Consider the following 21,229-nt stretch of genomic DNA (forward strand, 5'->3'; position numbering starts at 1 on the left):
GCAAACAGCAAAAATTGAAGACGTCAGACTTCATTCACCATATCACAGCACTGACTGTCAACAAAAATAAATAAATAAATAAATAAATAAATAAATAAAAGAGAGAAATTCGTTGCCACAAGCAAGGTTAAGATGCAAGGCCACTCAAAATCAGATGGTAACCCTCTGCCATTTAAGCGTTCAAGCAGGTTTAACAGTCTGGACAAAGTCCCAGCATACATTATTGTAATGTTCCTATCATTCAGTAATGGTTTTACCTACCTATATTTTCAAAGGAAGAGTGAGATTGTACATATACAGATTTTTTACTCTTTAAAATATAATTTAGCATTACATTAAACATATTATCTTGGTCAAAAGAGAACACTTTATAATATCTTTCATTAATCAATAATTAAACATTACATAAAGCTTAACAGATCAGCAGATCATATTTCACTGTACAATAATGATTTGTTAAGCATTATATCATTTAATAGTTTGCTAAATTTATTATAAAGTGTTACTGGTCAAACAACTGATACATTTGGCTCTATAAACAATATGCATTCAAACAGATCATTATTCGAATTGAATTGAATATATACAAAATTATATGCACACAAACACAATACATAAGAAGTGAATATATACACTTTCTTTAATCAACTGCTGCACATTATATACACTACGTAATAGTGCAGTAGTCACTATAAATGCAGAAAAAAACTGTAAGGGAAAGAAATACATAGCTTTTAATCTTGCATCTGTGTTTATGTGTACACAACATTGTCACAAATATTTCTAATATATTATTTAGTTTGTATTTTGTAATTAATATATGTATTAAAAGACAAGGTATTGCTTTTAACACAGCTAAAAAAAAAATTTTTTTTTTAAGTATATTTCCAAGAATAGCTAAGAAACAGGCAGACTGTAATTTGCAGGGATTGACATTAATATATTGTTGAATATAAGGAAACCTCTGACATGTATCTTGCAGTGGCTATTACTAACATTGCCAGCACACGTCACAATATAATATAGAGGATACCGAGTCCCACCACAGACATTCACTCAGGATAATGATTCGAGATCATGGAAAAGGAACAGCAATGTAGCCAAAAGCTTTCTTAATATAACTACTGTACAGGTAATTCAGAAAGTATCCACTCTATATAATCTATCCTAAACAGTATCTGTCATGCACTGAGGTATATAGCAGGCTGCTATTCTATTATTATTAAAAAATCTTAAGAGAATAATTTAAATTTTGGGTATCAGGTTTGGATGCAATATCCTTTGAAATCAGAATCTGAAAATCCTTTGTACAGGAAAACTATGCGTGTTTGTGGAATTTTTTTGGGATTATTATAACAATACATCCCTTGTTTCCATTTACTGACAAATAGTCCATATACATTTATCGTATATTCTTGCATTACATTTCCAACTATTTAAACATTTTAAAGTACCGCTTGGCTACATTCCTGTGATATCCAACAGTGTCTTGGTAGATACACCTACCTTTGAAATTAGGTCTGATTCTTGCATCATAACCGGACACTTTTCCCATAAGCTTGTCCAGGAATTCTGACGGGGGCATGGGGGAGGCAGCTTTCCGAGCCGCTGCTTGTTGGGACGCTGCCAAGCTGTGGAATGGGAGAAAGACATGTGCGTTAAAGAACAGAGGAGGACAGGCACTGCATTATGATATATATATATTCAATTACAATTACACTTTTTACCCTTTGGTAAACCAATAGACCTTATTCGGAGAAGCGCCATGACATGAAAGCGAGGCTGTGAGGGATAGACTTGCCCGTTTTTTCAATGGCATCTGCTGTAAAAAGCAGTATAAAACTCCTAGATCACATAATTTTCCACAGCTCACATTGCCCAGAGTTTTGGTCAACTGAAATTTCTTGGAAAGATATGTTTGCAGTGTTTTTTATCAGCAGAACAATCCAAAAACGCATTAAATATCAGTACAACCCACTGAGGAGATGCACGTGTATCCCTCACAGCCTCGCTTTCATTCATTCATTAAATGCTGTCGTTTTCAAAAAGTGATATTAAACAATAGACAAGCTTTGGATTTAAATCTCCAGAGCTGAAGCTAATTCACTTTAGACCAAAAGAGAATCCATGAAAAAGCTAAATGAACATGGAAATGAATCAAGACCTCGTCATACAGGAGTATATCTGTGTCTTCATTAGCATTGAAAGCCATTAGAGCTTAATAAGTGATAACAGGGTGCATGTCCATCCCTTTGAAACCTCAGTGTAACCCGCCCACTGAATTCACACTAAAAGTCAGGTCACTAACTGGCCTGCGAGTCACATGATAACTTATCCCATGGGATTTTTAGCCTAAGACCACTTTTAGTGCTGATTAGTCACATTTTAACTGCTTCCATAGGGCTCTTTATCTGCCCTACATTTAATTGCCAAGTCTCTGTGCAACATGATGGACTTTAATATCTATTGACTTATGTTAGTCCTCTCACATACCTGATTACTGAAAACTCACAGGAACAATGGACTTTTTTTTTTTTTCATATACAGCACCAGTGTGTCTGACAAAAATGGAGGATAATAATCATAAAAGAGCCTGTGGTATATTGATTTCACCTAAGTCCTTGAGACATGGTCCTGTTCTTGCCAATTTCATGGGTCTTTCTTTGAAGGGAATTGCTCTATTTTCTTAACCAGCCACTGAATCCTGTCTAACTGTTTCGGCAGCATATCCATTATTCTTTCATGTCCATTGACTTTCTGCGTCACCACTTATCCTTTTTATTTTCGAAATAAGCAACAGTCAGGCTTTTTCCATTCCGCACATCATTATTCTTTCTGCTCATTAACATTTACTGGTGTTGGGCAACTATTAAATTGGAGAAGTGTATGGCATTTAAATGTGAATGCGTCATAGAGAATATTCTGGGAAATGCAGCTCAACATATCTCTTTTAAATCTAAACATAATGCGTGATCGGTCTTAACACCTTAACAAAAGATTGTTAATCAATTTTAATTAAACTCTTTCATTTTAACACACGCTGAATGGTTCAAAATGAACAGCATGAGAAAAAAAAGCTCAACTCTGTAGATACAGGTGTAGAAAATAAATTAATAAATTCAGATATAAAAGAAATTGATAGTAAAGACTTTTACATTGTTACAAAAGATTTCTAATTTAAATAAGTGCTGTTCTTTTGAACTTTCTTTTCTTTAGAGAAAAAAATCCTTAAAAAAGGTATAATAGTATAATGGCTAGTACAACTGTTTTCAACGTTGATAAAAATAATAAATGTTTCTTGAGCGTCAAATAATCATATTAGAATGATTTCTGAAGGATAATGTGACACTGAAGACTGGAGTAATGATGCTGAAAATTAGGCTTTACCATCACAGGAATAAATGATAAAACCAGAAAACAAAATTGTAAGTTGTAACATTTCACAATATTACTATATTTATGATCAAATAAATGCAGCGTGTGTGTGTGTGGCCTGGTAAACACTATATTATGGGGACATAATATCCCCACAAAGACGGCAATATCCAAAATCATTGTCCTTGTGGGGACATTTTTTGGTCGCCATGGGAAAACAGCTTAGAAATCATTCTAACTGATGTTTTTTGAAAACGTACAAACACAGAACGTTTTCTGTGATGTGTAGGTTTAGTGTACGGGGAGAGAAGAGACAGTTTGTACAGTATAGAAATCATTATGTCAATGGAAAGTCCCCATAGAACATGAAAACATAACACGCGTGTGTGTATCAAGGACACAGAATTGAGCAGGGACGCTAGGGACATGTCCCCATCAATATTCAGCGACACTGAATTGTCCCTAACAATAATGTTGATCCAAAAATTTAAAGTAGACCATACATGGCAGCAATGAAATAAGTACATTGCATTTACTTATGTCATTAAATAAAATTGAGAAATAATAATTCTCCATCTTAATTTTATGTGATGGGGTTGAGTTGTTAAGCTTGACAGTACCCTCCCTGACTATAATACGCCTCGAAAATATGAATAAAAATGCTGAAACTACTTACCATCTTCTGCACCACTGTTAAAGAGACCTGAATGATGTCATTTCAATGATGAGTGGTGGAGAATGGTTGGCATGACGGGGTTGAGTTCAGACTGAGGGACATGACTATAATCGTTTTTCTTATAAAATAGCTTTTTTTCCACAAGAAAATAATATAGACACTATGCACATTTTGTCAAATATTTAGGGAAATATTTGTTAAATAAGTACAAATTCAGTGAAGTGCCTTAGGGACATGACAAAATGCTTAGAGTAAGATAGAAATAAGATATTAAGATAAAAATTATTTAAATGCAATCATTATTTTTATTCATTATAATGGACATACAAAATATTGTGAATTTTTATTTTATTTTGGTGAACACCACATTAAAAAGTCTAAATCTGAAATATTACAGAATCCCAGGAATTAATTATATATAGTGTGTGTGTGTGTGTGTGTGTATCATCCCATTGTGAGAAACACATTCATTTGTGTTTAATGTAAAATTTTGCAATGCAAGCATAATGAGATTAGTCATGGCATGCCAGATTATTGAGTCTCTTCCAGAGCTATTCTCTGTGACTATAGGCTCTTTACATGAACACACCATCGAAAAAATCTTGGTGACAGTGTGAAATCTGAGGATACAGTCGCTATTAGTTTTGGTTCCCTGCATATCCATCTCATTGTAACCAGTAGCTGACAAAAGATGGAGTAAGCTGGAAACATAATGTGGGTTTTAAAAGTAGGGTAGGCAATTTTCTTTTTGTTATACTGGTTGAAATTCTCTTCACATCCTGATAGCAATCAATAATAGAAGTGGTCTAAATATTTAAAAAACATGTACCTGCATATATCTTCTGTGGAAGTCTCAAGACAGAAAAATATTCGTCCAATCATTGCACTCGGTCCGAATGCAATAATAGGATGTCCTAACTGGCTATCAGTGTGTGTATTTCCATACCTCCGCACACCCTGCTCACACAAACATCACACGTCATTAGTGTTTCATGAGGCTATGCAGAGTCACCGAGCGGCAAAAACAAACAGCAGTCGCCTTTTACAGTTCCTCCTGAACCAAAACAAAGAGCTTATGCTGCGGTCACGCCATGTCATAACTGTAATTACAAGATGGCAACCCGTGACGTTCCACTCAGAGCGGTTCACGTCCTCAGACTCAAATGTATGCGTTTCTCTGACATCACTATCAACGCTGAAATAAATCTGCAGCAGTCAGGTGGTACAAATAAGAGCTCTGTAAGTTGATTACATTGATTATTATTGTAATGCAGGGCTTGATCCTTCGGACAAGTAAATTTATGTTTCACTTGTCCATGCTCAAAAGTCACTTGTCCGGGTAAAGATTTATAATTTTATAATTTATTTTTTGGTGTTTTGCTAATGCAGAATTCGAACAAACCATTGAAAGCATCCAAACACTATCAATATTAATACAATTGAGTTGAAACAGTAGAAAGGAACGTGTCCCAAGAATAGAGTTCCCCTTCAACAAGAAATAAGGATCTCCAGACTCCATAATACAAAGTAATACTTCGCACGCTGGTGTGCAGTGTATCACCAGAGGCAGTAGAGGCTGATTTACCAAGGGATACTTTAAAACGTGTAGCTACTTTACATCTGAACATTAGCTAATATTTAACTATGTACATTTAACCAATACAAATGCTGTTAATGCTTGTTTACAGTACACGGCTGCCGACGCTAGCTAGCTAACGTCACTTACTTGTCAGCCAGGTTGGGTTGCCCCCGACAGACGCCACAGAACATTACTCCGTCTTTATAAATAACCCAGTCAAATTCATCTTTCCATTTGGTTACAAATTTTCATTCCCGTTTTAATTCGTATGGTGCTGTTGGTGTAAGGTGACTTGTTTTTGGAGCTTTTCCTGGCCACACTCTCCACCACTGTTCTTTGAGGCAAGTAAAAAATGTTTAAACTTGGACCGACTCCTGATTGGCCAATCAAAGCATGCTGAGTTGGACGCTGGTTTGACGGATTGTGGGGAAAAAAATGTGTTTGTTTCAAATTGGTAAAATTAAATCTGTAAAATAGACGTAATGAGTGGCACATAACGTGAAGTAACATGGCATTTTATTTTGTTTGAAATTTAACTTGTCCAGTGGGACAACTAATTTTCTCTTCCACTTGTCCTTCAAAAAAATCCACTTGTCCCGGACAAGCGGACAAGCCTTAATGTCGAGCCCTGTAATGTTATGTGCTTTGACACATGAGGTAATTTAACGCCGTCTCTCATGACGCTTTGCATACTTTGCTGTTGCTGTGTTCGTTCCTATGTTTTGAAGGAGGTTTGAAGGGAAGCTAGCTTGCTATTACTAGCCTCTCCGAAATTGCCTACCCTACCTTTAAACTGCATCTTTAGCAATTAATGGTTTCACTGATCAAGACAGCACTGAACAAATGAACCTTGATGCTGGTCATGGCAGTGGAGAGGGCCTGATCCTTCTGCTGATGCAGCAGGAACCAAACCAGAGCCTCCTGCCAGAAAATATATGCAAACAACCCAGAGACCTGCATACTTTAATGTGAGGATCCAATCATTAGCCCTAAGTGTAGCTCATTATGTTCTTAGGACCACTGATGAACACAATCCTTATTGATCTTGTAACACTCAAGAAATCAAAGGCCTCTCTGGCACCAAGATGGCATTTCTTCAAGCTGCTCTCAATTTGTCAATGCGGTTACTGAAGGACAGAAGAGAACATGTCAGAATAAACCCCAAATTACTTGATCTTCAAATCTTCATTTTAGCACAGACCTCAATAAATAATAACCTCTCAGATAGAAAGAAAGGTGGTGGATCCAAAATCAAAATGAGTATTGCTAGTGATGGGTCAGTGCTATTTGTGGTACAATCCTGTCTTTGATTATTAATGATGCATTAGGAGTTAGGAATGATCCTTCCTAAAAATAATGGTTACAATGAATACTATTTATAGCTTTTTTTTTTCTTTAGATGATGAACAAGCCATCCTTCCCCTCATTTCCCTCCACTTTGAGTGGAAAAATTAGATTTGAAAAGCTCTACAGAAGAGCACAAAATTGAGATCATATATGTATCCGGCGCTGCAGTCACTACCTGTGCATATACAATTACCAGAGAGACCGAAACTAAATCTCTATTAGTAGATATTAACCCTTGAGGCATTGAGGCAAGTGCAATTTTTTTCATAGTTTTCATCATTGAGCCAAGCAGCAATTTAACAGAAATAGGGATATGCATTAATATCAAACAGCAATGCAACTTTCAAAGAGGATCTTCATGCAAACCAGCACAGATATTACATTGTTTAAAATAAATAAATAATTTTTTTTTTTTAAAAGGGCTGATGGAACAGAGGGACACTGACACAGCACTACAAAAATAAGTCCTTGCTTTGTTTCATTTTATTTTGTCTGACTCTTCTTGAACAAATCCTATAAACAAAGTGTTTATTTTGAATTTTAATGGGTTTTGATGACATGCAGGACAACATTTGATGAGTAACAACACAGAAAAGTAATGCAAAAATAAAGTTAATCAAAAAAAAAAAGTTTATTTTGTCAATTGTTTCTTAAGTCATTTTAGAATATTGTTTATATTTTAGTCATATTATTAGAATGTTTGTTTCCTCAAATATTCGATAGTTATGTCACACGGTCCAATATCTTGTCAAATTTAATTTTGTAATATGTTGCTTTCGTTGGGCTAAACTACTGTTTATTCAGTCGTAATAAATAATGTTTCTGTTCATTTAGATGTTACCATATCTTTTACAGTGTAGAGACACTACATGCACACAGCTGCAATAATTGGATTGGCTTAACACAGCATTACCTGCATATTTTATTGTGATGGTGTGATGACATAACATCATAACTGCTTTACACATGTATTTTAATAGCTATGCCTCTGCTTCTCCAGTGACATGCACACAGCAGTCTCTCACGTGACAATCCTTGCATGGAAAATGTGCAAGCTAATATGGAAATCAATTAGAGAGATGCAATTCATAGAGCAAATTATGTTTGTGTACAATTTGTATTCGTCAGTGGCATTAGCGTCGATAGAGCGATCAATGTTTAGTAATAAGTCTGCATGTGAAACGAGGTTGGAGTGTAGGCTGAAACTAGGAGAAAGATATCAATTAACAGCCTCTGCAAAAGTTCAGCAGCAAGAGCTGAGACTGCAATATCCTGATTCTAGTTCATTAACTAAACACTGCCCATAGAATGCAAAATAATTACTGCAAACCACCAGCCAGATAAGGTGAATATGTTCATGATATTGTAATAGAGGATTCTTACGTTTGAGATAATCAGTGTTATGATATAAATGAAATATGATTATGATTGAAATAGATTGCATCTGTAAAATTAAATATTCATTTTGTAATTCAAATAAATGTGCATAAACATGGCAGCATAAGGGTGGTGTAAGTTTTTACAGGCCTATAATTTGTCATAGAACTGCACAGTATAACAACAGACCCGATGGATGGATGGACAATGTAATTACATTGTCAATCACAACACATCTGCCATGATATATCCCTAGTTTGGGAATTATTAGGTTTAGGGATCATGACACTGCTAATATATAGCCTATTTGTGTGTGTGTGTGTGTGTGTGTGTGTGTGTGTGTGTGTGTGTGTGTGTGTGTGTGTGTGTGTGTGTGTAATATACATATATAAACTCTCCAGAAAGTTATTAAATAAATCTCACACACACACTCTGAATGATTTTAGGTAGTTTGTTGCCTTCATATGTGCCTGTTGATAACTTTCTATTCATCGAATGACCACTAGTGTTCGCTATTTAGCCTCGTTTAAAATGAATCCTTGCCATTTCTGACTTGGATGACTGAATGACACGGAATTATTACTTAGTTTATTTATTTTTAAAATTAGCAGACATAACATTACAACAGACGAACTAACAGGCCAACGACTCAATCACTGATACGACGATTTTGTATTTTTTTGTATTTTTATAGGGTACACAATTCTCAGCAAAAGTAAAGAAACCACCTCGATAGAAAACAAGAAAATAGCCTGTTTGAGCAAAAAGCACTCTCGCATCAAAACAGCGCGATACGTACCTGAAAAATACAATAGTTTCCCACAAATAAATCCCGAGTGCGAACATTGTGTCAGGTTGGAGATGAGTAGATGTAGTTACAGCTCAGAGCACCATACAATTCCTTCTTCTCTCACTTCTGAGGTGCACGATTCGTCCTTTGCTTGTTTCAGATTCCCAGAAAGGCCAAACAAATCTCAAGAGCATACAGACGAGCTGGTCATTTTCCCGACAGCGGCTGTGTAGGTGAAGCGGAGCTCCTGTTTCATACGGGTTGCGGAATTTCAGGTGGAAGCAGCGCTGTGGAAAAAACTCGATGAGATAAATTCAGATGTTCATTCCGGACGATCCATAGCAGCATTAGATGCGTAGTCGCCGAGGATATCTAAAGACGCTCCATCGCAAACATTTAAAACAAAATAAACTACACACTAAATCTCCTCACAGTGCTGGAATGCCACCAAAGTCATTGGGAAAATATACATACGCGTCTGCTCTTTTCCTCCACGCTTCTTTTTGCATGCATCCCAGTGAGGAAATGTGTCGCTTTCGAGCCACACACGTTAGTTTCTGCTACCTCTGGCTGAGGTAGTCTGATTTAGTACGTACTTGTTTCCCTTGGGTGAATTGTTAGTGCTGCATGAAGCTACTTCCATTGTCTGGTCCAGTTAGGAGACGCTGCTCATTTTTTTTGTTTCAGTGTTTTTCTTCAATCCTCGTCAGAAAAGCCCAAACGCTGATATTTCAGCACACAGGGTCTGTTCCATCGCTCAGAAGCCCCCCAGCCCCACAGTATTTCTTGCTGCAGTCATTTACTAAACTCAAAAAGCACCTCACACACTCTCAACACACGCCCACATGCTGCTGTCATTGGTCTGAATGGCACTACAGACAAATGCCTCCTCCACGGATTGGAGATGGGAATTTATTGCCATATGTTGGACTTCGAGGGCTACGCTGTTTTGGGCCATTTTTTTTTTCTTCATTTTTTTTATTTTATTTTATGTATGGCACAGTTTTCAGAAACATGCAACAAAAAGGCATTGTATGGCAGAGAGCTGCAGTGCCTATAACTCCGTTCAAGCCACTGGGGTATTTCGACCAACCAGCTTTGATTCTGTGTTTATTAGATTGTCGAGGAGATAGCCTACTGTACCCCACTTTTTTTTTTTTTTTACACAATTGCTACTTTGTCCTAAAAGGTAACACTTTGCAATAGGTTTTCATTTGTTAACATTGACTCTAGTTAAAGGGATAGCTCACCCATAAATGTGATTCTGTCATCATTTACTCACCCTCAAGTTGTTCCAAACCTGTACAGTATAGGTTTTTTCTTTTTCTTTTTTCTTCTGCAGAACACAAAAGAAGATATTTTGAAGAATGTTTGTAACCAAACAGTGGGGCACCACTGACATCCATAATATAGAGAAGAAAAAAAAAAAAAAAAAGGAAGTCAATGGTGCCCCACAACTGTTTGGTTACAAACACTCTTTAAAATATCTTCTTTTGTGTTCAGCAGAAAAAAACGAAGAAAAAAAAACATATATACTGTACAGGTTTGGAACAACTTGAGAGTGAGTAAATGATGACATCATTTTATGAACCATCCTTTTAACATGAACAAGCAATACTTTGAAAGCATTATTAACATCATTATTCATTCCTTAAAGCTGCAGTCCGTACTTTTTTGGGTTAAAAATTATTCAAAATAAATTTTTGAGCAAGTATAACCAGCCAGTGTTCAAAACTATCTGCTTGCCTTAGCTCGATTCAAAACGGTAAGCTTGTAATAATGTTTTTCATTCCAGTGGTACTGGTGGATTTCCGCGGGAAATTTGAGCATGTCGAGCATTACGTCACATCTGTACACATAAAGAAGGAGTCTCGGCTAGTAGGCTATGTTGCGTGTGAGGATGTTGGAGGTGGAGATTTATAGCCTTTTCTCACAGCACTTGATATAATTAAACTTATCAATTCGATGGCGGATCCAGAAAGGTTCAAACGACAATCAACAGTGGAACATTCTATGGAACATTAATTTGTTGGTATGACAATTCGAAATTAGACTGCACAGAAATGGAAACTAAACTACAGGTAGCCCTAATACACATTAAATGTAGTCACGCAATGCTGATGTTGTTAACATTAATTTGAGAAAGAATCATTTGCACGGTTTGACATGATATGATAAGCGATCATTAGATTTAATCAGCGCTAAAAATCAGTATGATGTTATTATAAGTTTAGTTTATAAGACAGATTTTAGTCTAATTTCAAATTGTTTTCGAACTTGGTAATTGTAAATAAATCACAAACCCTTTGCTAGAGAAAACACACATTGGTGTAATTTGACTTATGAGTCAAAACCGTATAGTTACTGAGAAATATCCCATGTGACAACTAGCCCCGGCCGCCCCTTCGTCATTCTTGAAACACACATCAGGAGTGAAGTTTACTGCAGTTGGGTTTCATAGTCTGTCCTGCTCAATGTCACTTCACTGCAGGCATAATAACAAGCAAAATGTTCGCCAGTGCAAAGCCGCAAGTGTAAAAAAAAACAAAAAAACATGACGTAATCATAACAAACATATGTTTCGAATAAACAATGTCACAGTGCAATACAGTCAGCATCCATGTAGTTCAAGTCTTTCTACCATTGGATGAGATACGTACATGAGAATGGAATAGCCTCTTGTTTTTATAAAAAGATCATTAAATATTAAATATTTATTAAATAATCCGTTGTTATATCTCAAATCTATTATATTATTGTATTTATCGATGCGTTCACTTAATCAGTTTGAATCTGTGATATCACTTGTATTTGTTTTTACAGAACTGTGACACAGATGCTCTGTATATCTCTGTCAAACTCTATTACACCTTGACAGCTCTAATATTTCATGATGAATAAAGAGCCTAGAAATTCAGTTCAATTTTGTTATCCATGACACAAACAGAACAGAAAGAAGTGATTAAAGCTATCAACAACTCGGCAGCTGAGACTGGGGGTAGATTCGCCCGTTCTGCATTGTTCCCCTGCACTGCCGTTGTTGTAAGTGGGCCAAAACACTGACAGAATTGAATAATGTCACTTCTGACTGCTTTGAATATAGTATATTAAGTATATAAATATAGTTTAAGATTAAAAAGTTATTTACCATTAAAAAACTGCTAGCACAAGCATTACGCTGAACAAGCTGACGGAACGGCACGACTAATCGAAGAAAACGCAACTATAAAACATTTATTTCCATTCACATGTCTGTGTTGTACGTAACGGAGAGCCAGATCACTTTATTTATGATAAAATAACAGATTCTTGCACTTTTGTTTTCCACTCTGACTTTCAGTGAAAAGTGCTTGACCTTTATCTATCCATAAAAGACCAATCATATAGCACAATAGGCGTATATCAGTGAAGAAGAAAAAAAGCTAATGTATTGTCTAAAATCTATCTAAACTAAATTAACATATCTGATTCTTCTCTAATAAGACAATGCTCCTAATTTAATCCAGTTGGTTTCAGTGTGACGGATGTCAATTTTCAATGGTGCTATGCAACAAAGCACCGTCATTTATTGTTCAGGCACAGAAACATCTCACATCTCCATCAGTGGGAGGTGAATGAGCTGACTGAATCATCTCAGTATTTCCCAATCCACGGGCCACGGAGTACCCCAACACCACACATTTATTTTCAATGTCTCTCTTATGTAATGTAACTCGGCAGGCACACAGTATGAAATTATTTTATGTACATTAGAAATGAAATTTCTGTATGCACTATACTGTATCTTCTGATTAACCTCTATTATCTTTGAAAGTTGCAGCATATTATGGTTTTATTGTTAGAAAAAAAAAACTTTTAAATTTTTTTAAAAGTACACCATGGTCTGTCTGAATACTCGATTCTGATTGGCTTTTGCAATAAAACCGTTTAGTCAGTTTAATAACCGTTCTACAGACCTTATGCGCCAGAGAAACAAGTGTGCAGCCATCTTTAGAAATTTTGTGTTTGAACTTCTGTTTTTGCGGTAACTCTGTATATTTCTATGGCACTATCGGGGAGTAATTAGCTGGTGAAGTGGGTTTACTTATAGAGTTAATGAAAGTTATGCGGGTGTCATAACAAATATCACTTGCAAGATTTTAAAACGATTTCGCTAACTAGCAAATAGCGAAACGCTTCGCTACTGAATCGCTATACATTATATTTGTCATCAACGAGGGGGGTAACATCGCTGGTTTTGATGTGATTAAACTTACAGCTTCGCTGTAAATAGACAATGAGACGCTGAACAAACGCAGATAATTCGCACACGCATCTCTCTCGCTCTCTCTCTCTCTCTCAGACGATAATGAATTCAAATGAATGATATAATTCATTCATTCAAATAAGTGTAATCTTACACACTATACTATATCTTTGTGTCTGATTTAAAGTGGACAGAATGATCTAACATCATTTTTACCAGTTAAAGGTGATCTAAGTGATGTCACGCGTTTTTTAGGCCAAAACATTTTTTGTCACATACAGCAAACATCTCCTCACTATCCGCTAGCTGCCTGTCCCCTGAACACACTGTAAAAAAACGCGGTCTCTGTAGACACCACAGGCTCCACAAACGGCAACAAAAACAAACTGGGCTCACCCGTACCACGAAACACAACAAACAGTGCTCCAGCCAATCACCGACAAGAAGTATTTGAGGGGTGTGGTTTGGGGGTTAGTGCGCGTGGACATGAAGGGGGTGTGGAGGAGAGACGAGAGAGAAGCATGAAGAGGGAAGTTTGAATTATGGCCGACACACGACTAAAGAGACGACGTTCCGATGAACAAATTGTAAAGAAGAGGGACAAGGATAAGGAACGCGCGAAGTCCCGAATTTACATTGGAAAAACCCTCGAAATGTGGCGAGAACTCCGCCGGCAGAAGGGCTTCCAATCCGACATTCAGTTGCTCTGTTTTTGCAGAACAGGTAAATCCATTTTTCTTTCTAAATTGACGTTCATGTTCGCCAAACCAACACAAGGATGTAATTAGCTAGAACTATGCAGTCAGCGTTAGCTTTGGTGAATACAAGATAATGTATATGTTTCAGCTAGCGATCAATCTCTATTGTAAATGGTCAAGCAAATTCACAGTAGGGCGACAATTTGTGTGAATTTTTGTTTTCACCCACTGTTTGTTACGGATTTGAATGTTCATTTATAGGCTGTTGACAACTTTGACTAAATTTGTTTACGACGCCGCCGTTGTTTATGCTCACTGGGAAACGCGAAGCTAACGTTATCTTGCTATTATTGCGTCCTATGGGAGCTATAGTTATAGTTATAACCTCAGGTGGCGAAACGATTTTAAGACAATGTTTCTCTTTTTCTGCATTCTGTTCTGCAATATATAAAAGCATTTATCTAACTTGGTGACATTACACATTGAATGAAGTATCAGTAAAACATAACTTTGTTTTTAGTGACTACTTTCACTTTCCTTTATGCCGGAAGGGAGGGGAGGAGGGAGGAGACGGGATGAGGAGGAGGGAGGGTCTAGCTAGCCTCCGTTTTGTTTGACAACAATTCGAATGTCAACACTCCCGGCATCACTTAGTGCACCTTTAAATATTGCTCTGCAAACATCAATAGCTTTAAGTTGTCAATGCTGGCAAATGACAATGGTATAAGCGCGATAATCCACTCTTAGCTGTGCATTAAACGACCTGAATGCCCCTTCACATCGCGTGTTTTATTTGCCTACACGTCGTGCATTAAAATTGTTTAATGCACAGCTAGCCGTGGATTATCCCTTTCTTATTTTTTAGCTAGGATGCAATAAATTGACCAAAAGTGACAGTAAAGTACAAAAGTAAAAAATAATAAGTCCATGTGTGCTTTTTCTCTCCAAAAAACTGCACCTCTTTGGACAAGACATAGTAAACAGTTACAAAATCACTACTGCCACGTCCGTATCGTAGCTATATTCAGGTCCAGATGCTCACATGGGCTCACATGCTTACCCTTCCTCATCACCCCCAATTTTGGCAAGTGCTGCATACATGACATACCCAAAATAAAAAGGTTACTGCTCATAAGTAATTCTGAATAGAAACATAACACACATACATTTATAAAGCCAACCCTTGAGAGTTTATAGTTCAAGACTCAAAATTAACCAGACTGTTATTAATATTGAGATATATAAGCTCAAACATATTTTGAACTACAATAATCTGGGATCACCAGTGATCCCTGACAGGTAAGGGGTTAAGTCAGTAAACATTAAACTGATATTAGTCAAATCTCAACTATTCATTGTCATAAATTGTATAGTTTTAGTAGGCTATAAACTTGTTCTAAACATCTTGTTTAGTTAAAAAAATCTCTTCAAACAGGATAAAAACTTGCAGCTCGTTAACTGAAAGCTGGCTCATATCACGCCATTATTCATATTGAAATCATATTATTTGATTCGCGTTGATTCGCTTCTGATAGGTTCTGTGAACTTAGAGGCTTTTGCTGGCAAAGGAAAGCGGTGTTTAGAGGTTTCTGCCAACGAACCGGTATTTAGCTGCAGTAAATATATGAAGTCTTTATATATTTAAAGGGTTAAACCTAAACTCCACCATTGTTGAACTAGTCAGGATGCGGTGTTGTGATTATTGTTCAGGCATTTCCATAAGCTCCCAGTCCACCCCTCTACCTAAATGAAAAGTGGGCTTTGTAGCGGCTGGCGTATCACTAACTTAATCAAAATGACTTATGATGGTCCATAGCCTACACGGCCCAATTTAGTTTTATGAAGCAGACATGGAGGATATTCTTAGTGTAATCAAGGATGTGTTTCCCCAGGAAAGGCCATGAATTGAAAATGTGTTGTATGCTTCATCATAAACGAGGAGCTTTTTCAGTGGGAAACACAAAGGCAGCACAAACTCATAAGTTCAATGTAGCGTGCTCATATTATCTCTCTCTTGATGAAACAGCTTGCTGGTAATCATCTCTATACATGTGGTTCAGCAGCAATAGAAATGCACAATAAAACATCTTCTGCATGCATTTACAGCCGATAAATTAACTGGTAAATAATGTGAGGAGAGTTATATGACCTTTGGAGGTGCGCTATTCTTTACAGCTGGCATCAGACTGACCTACCTATTTATATCCGTTAAAAAAATTTATCTAAAAAAAGCTACTCATTGGGGAAACGGAGATGTAATTTTGCTCAAGCGTGACTGAGGTTCCCTCGCTTTCCATCCTGGTCATATTAAAACACAGACCCATTTTAGCAACTGGGAAACACACTCCATCTCTGTATACAGCAGGATGGCACATAACATTGATCATTCATGCTGAATGGGCACACCTGTGTCCGAGATCGTGCATCCAGGAGCAAGGACACACAGCAGAGGAGAGCCAATGCTAACAGGTCACACATGCCAATTCAGGGAACTGTCAGCGATTTTTTTTCTGCCCTCTCTGCAACGTCGTTGCCGACTTCCCTTTAAAAGGAACACCCTGCAGCCGAGACGATTTGCTAGTTATGAATCCTCCCTCCATCTGGCTTCAGTTTTAGGGGAAAGATGTGTCTAGCATTTGTTATGGGGATGATAAATCCACCTGTCACTGGAGTGAAAGAGCACATCCTCTGGTTCTCATCCAGGCTCAAAATGATCAGAGGGAGCGCGTGTCGCTGATGCCGTGTGACAAATCGGCAGAAGCCGATGCGAGATTATTTGTCTGTTCTGACAAATTCGTTTATGTGTTAACCGAGTGTCTTATGAATGACTCCACCAACTTGCCAGAGTAAATTACCACATTTTGTTTTGGACGCGAGAGCGTGCGTCTTGTAATCCGATGCATCATGTCTTCAGTAGTATCTCATGCATATAAAGGGAGGAGAGCTGGCTCATTAATTTTAACAGGTGCTTTTTCAAAGCATCCACATGTACTGTTGTTGCACACTTAAGATGGCTATGAAACCAGTCCCTGACCGCAACAAGCCTTAACCTTGACTGATGGCACAACCGCCTCCGGCAATCACATTAAAAGCCACATTTGTTCATATTCACACAGGGAACCACATTTTGCAATCTCCTTAATTTAGCCAGACTGATAAATCGCAGGGTTGGTGCTTTACTGCCACAGCCTGTTATGTCCCCAGCATTGACTGCCCTTGAAATGAGCACTGTCCTATTTCAAAAATAATACAAGAGATGCCTGTTTTGAGGTTGCAAAGACCTCTGAATACGACTGCTTGGGGTGATCACTGGGAATCTAAAAATCTGAGGCAGGGGCCCACTACCTATGGGGGCCCATCTGATGTCATTAGGAGTCAGTGATATTATATTTGTCTTTCAAGGAATAGAGCTACATTAATTGTTTTCCTGTCAGTTACATCATTGTCGAAAGTTTACTGATTGGTACAACACTTCAATCTCCAGCCTTCAGGTTAGTCCACCATATTTAAACTTTTCAAGGGATCCCCTTCTTTAAAAAATAAATAAAAATAATTATTATTATTATTAAAAACACTACCGTTCAAGTACCATTCGTATTATTATTATTATTATTATTAATAACTACACTACCATTTTTCTTTGAAAGAAATGAATACATTCATTCAGAAAGGATGCATTAAAATGAGAGTAAAATGACAGAAAAGACATGACAAAAGAATGAATGTTGTACTTTTGAAAAGATTCCTGAAAAAAAAAAAAATCATGGTTTCCACAAACATATTAAGCAGCACATCTGTTTTCAACATTGATATGAATAGAATAGAATGAATAGAACAAATTCTGAAGGATCATGTGACACTGAAGACTGGAGTAATGATGCTGAAAATTCAGCTTAGCATCACAAATTACATTTTAAAATATATTAACATGGAAAAAAAGTTAGCTTAAATCGTAATATTATTGTATTTTTTATCAAATAAATGCAGCCATTATGAGCATTAGAGACACCAAAACCTTTCAAAAAATCTTACAGACCCTACATTTTTTAACAGTAGTGTTTTATTAATATTTCAGGTGTACACATTAACCTAAAAATATGTTTCTTTCTCAAATTTTGCATCAATTTTTCTTTCTCTTGCATCATGTGTGGCCCAGAAGCTTAAATACCAAGGTAAATTCCTTGTGTGCGCAAGCACACTTGGTAATAAAGCTCTTTCGGATTCTGATCTCCGTACAGCCGCAGAGTTTGAAATCCCCTGCTCTAAATGATAGATCAGCAAAGCCCAGAAAAGAGACGATTCTGTCTTAGGGTTTATTAGAGCCCAAAGGTTTGTAATACACCACTGTCTGTTTGTACTGATAATATCCGTGCCTCCACTACCCAACGTATGAATGTCAATGATCAATTTCATTCCAGAGAAGAGAAATGAGAGTGTCTCTGTTGTTAATTGCACTCTTAAAGGGTTAGGGTGAGCGTGCTGAGTTGAGTTCTCTACTGCTTCAGCAGAATCAATGAGAAGTGAGAGTACCTGCAGTGTGTCAAAGTGGAGAGATTATGACAGGTTAGCGAGAGAGAGAGAGACCTTGAAACATACCTAAACCACATGGTGGTACTTGTAAATACAATGAAAGTTGTATGGTTCTTCTTCCCACCAAGGTACGAGTTTATTTCCAGTGGGCTGGGCAAGTGTAATATCACCTCATCCACTGCTAGACGATGACCTCTAATTTGAACTACAGCAAAGGGAATGCAGATGAATAATGCATAAGTCTTGTCTGCTTGTACTGCTGGCCTGAGACGAATGCAATTACACGTCCCTCCGGAACTAAACTAAAGTTACTGTATATGGAGGATTCATGTGTGAGGAGTGAAAGGCTCTTAGTGAAAAAGAGACTTCCTGTAACTGTTCAGCTGAGATCAAATAATTGTTTTAGTGCAGAAATCCAAAGTGACATATATTTCAATTCACGCATTTCCTAGGCATCAAACCCATGGCATCGAAGAACGACTATGGTCAAAAACCCTTTACTAGTCACTATCCTGAGCTATGACATCAAAGGCAACAGACAGGGGGGAAAATATCAAGTCCATTTCACACTTGGGATTAATATGAATAATTCATTGGAATACAGAGCTACTTTTAAATGGCTGTCAATGGAGAAAAATATTTTGTGCGCTCAGATGTTGTAGTTGCAGCATCTACCAACAGGAGCTAACAGGGCCATGCTAAAGCCCAGAGTATTAGTTTTGATGCAAACGCTTAGCGTATGCATACAGCGAAACGCGTAGCCATTCAAAGTATACTCCTTTTGATAGCTTGTGTGACAAGTGCATTTCAAGTAAAAATGTTTTTGAACTCACTGAAACTAGAGTTGTGTGCTTCTCTGAAGCTCCTCACAAAATTTCCGAGGATGCATTCTAAGGTAGGAAGGCATCAAGGCATGTCCGAATCTAATGTTAGCTTCACTTCATGTCTCCTGAGATAGGCTACCTTAAACTGGTATTTTTGAAGGCATCATAGATGTACAGTATCCTTCTCTGCCTTTGATATCCTGCAATCCTGTGCTTTCCATTCTGTGACAGCTGAGCTAAAAAATCTAAATGGCATCTGAAAGTTTCGGTTTGGGGTCAGTTTGGGTGTAAATGTACGTTTTTGACCAACATTTTCCATTTTTGATGTCATTTCTAGAGAGAAATTACTATTGTAGTCATTAAATATTTTTCTATCTATTATGTTGTAGATCATTAGACCGTTACACTGCTTTAGAAGTCTGTCCGAAATCAATTTTGTGAGGTACCTTCATGCGCTAATGCTGCCTGCAAAGTCATTGCCTGATAAGGCAGCGAAGCAACAAATCATCTGCCTGAGCTCTCGGACGCATCCCTATAGTCAACCTGGGCGTCTATTGTTGTGTCTCTGTAACGGGGAAAATAAATTAATTATGAATTGTGCCAAAATGTTTGTTATTGTGGAGGGGATATGGAGACACCTACAGGTGATAAGAGTAAACAAATAAGTGAAGTCAGCCATTTTCTTCTTCAGTTTCATCTAAGCTGTTGAGGTGAATGGCAGTTTTGACCAGATGAACAGCATTTCATGTCTGTTTGTTGTTTTTTCTTTATCTTTACTGCAAGAGAACCCCTGTTTAATCTAGTTTGGGCTGTATTTTCTTTTGTGTTTTTAGCTTTGTTCATAGTCTTAGAGGATAAAGGCAGTCATGCAAAATGTCCTTCATATGCCTCATTTGGCTGCTTCTAAATGACAGAGAATTTGCACAACAGAGTTTGATTGAAAGCCCAGCATTTGATGAAGAGTGTTTTCTACTCTCTTTAAAAAGTTGATAAGCCTGTTTAATTATATCCTAAGTATGTACAGCTGAGTTGTTTAATAATCTGCATATATTATTGATTCTCCCAGTTGTTTCCCAATTTTTTGTATCATAATATTTGGCTCATGACCGAACAGTCGAGAGCCCTGCACTAGCATACAGGGTGAAAGAGATACATTGATCCTGGAACAACATTCCAATCAACCAATCTGATTGATAGGTTTACAGTTAAAGGACAAGTTCGGTATTTTACACTTAAAGCCCTGTTTTCAGATCGTTTCTGATGAAATAGAACGGTTAAGATTGAAATTTGGACACATGCTGCTGGCCCGAGAATTTTCGGTTTCTGTGGTAGCACCCCCCCCACCTCCACAATGGTTGCATAGGTGCACTGGAACAATCCTTCCTAAAACGCATTAAACTTTCGTTTACAAAGACGTGAAACGTGTGGTCAGGGGTGTTCACTGATATGCTCACACAAAAATCGCTGCAAAAGATGCTTTCCAACAGGTTTTATCGTAGTTTTTAACTCCATTGACTTGTATTGGATGTGCTGTGAGGTACGGTATTACTTCGCCGCCGGGTTGGAGTGTCTATTATTCAAGCTCTCAACGGAAGAATGTACGGGTGTGAGGCGTTTGGAAAAATAGGTCCACAGTTTTACAACGAATGGTAAAACACCTGTTGGAAAGCATCTTTTGCAGCGATTTTTGTGTGAGCATATCAGTGAACACCCCTGACCACACGTTTCACGTCTTTGTAAACGAAAGTTTAATGCGTTTTAGGAAGGATTGTTCCAGTGCACCTATG

General features: G+C 37.3%; 1 protein-coding gene across 2 annotated transcripts in view; it reads right to left on the bottom strand.

Moving 5' to 3' along the window:
* The window catches only part of glra1 (glycine receptor, alpha 1), a 55,063-nt gene extending 45,107 nt beyond the window's left edge, over positions 1-9,956 (bottom strand). For both annotated transcript variants that reach the window (XM_082177293.1, XM_082177292.1), the window contains exons 1-2: positions 9,154-9,956; positions 1,507-1,631 (exon numbers count right to left, since the gene is read on the bottom strand). In XM_082177293.1, the coding sequence (XP_082033419.1) occupies positions 1,507-1,631; positions 9,154-9,200 (172 nt within the window). In that variant the 5' untranslated portion in view covers positions 9,201-9,956. The remainder of the gene's footprint in view (positions 1-1,506; positions 1,632-9,153) is intronic.
* Positions 9,957-21,229: the final 11,273 nt, after the last annotated feature.

Source organism: Leuciscus leuciscus, assembly GCF_965113295.1.
Source record: "Leuciscus leuciscus genome assembly, chromosome: 8".
Taxonomy (NCBI): Eukaryota; Metazoa; Chordata; class Actinopteri; order Cypriniformes; family Leuciscidae; genus Leuciscus; species Leuciscus leuciscus.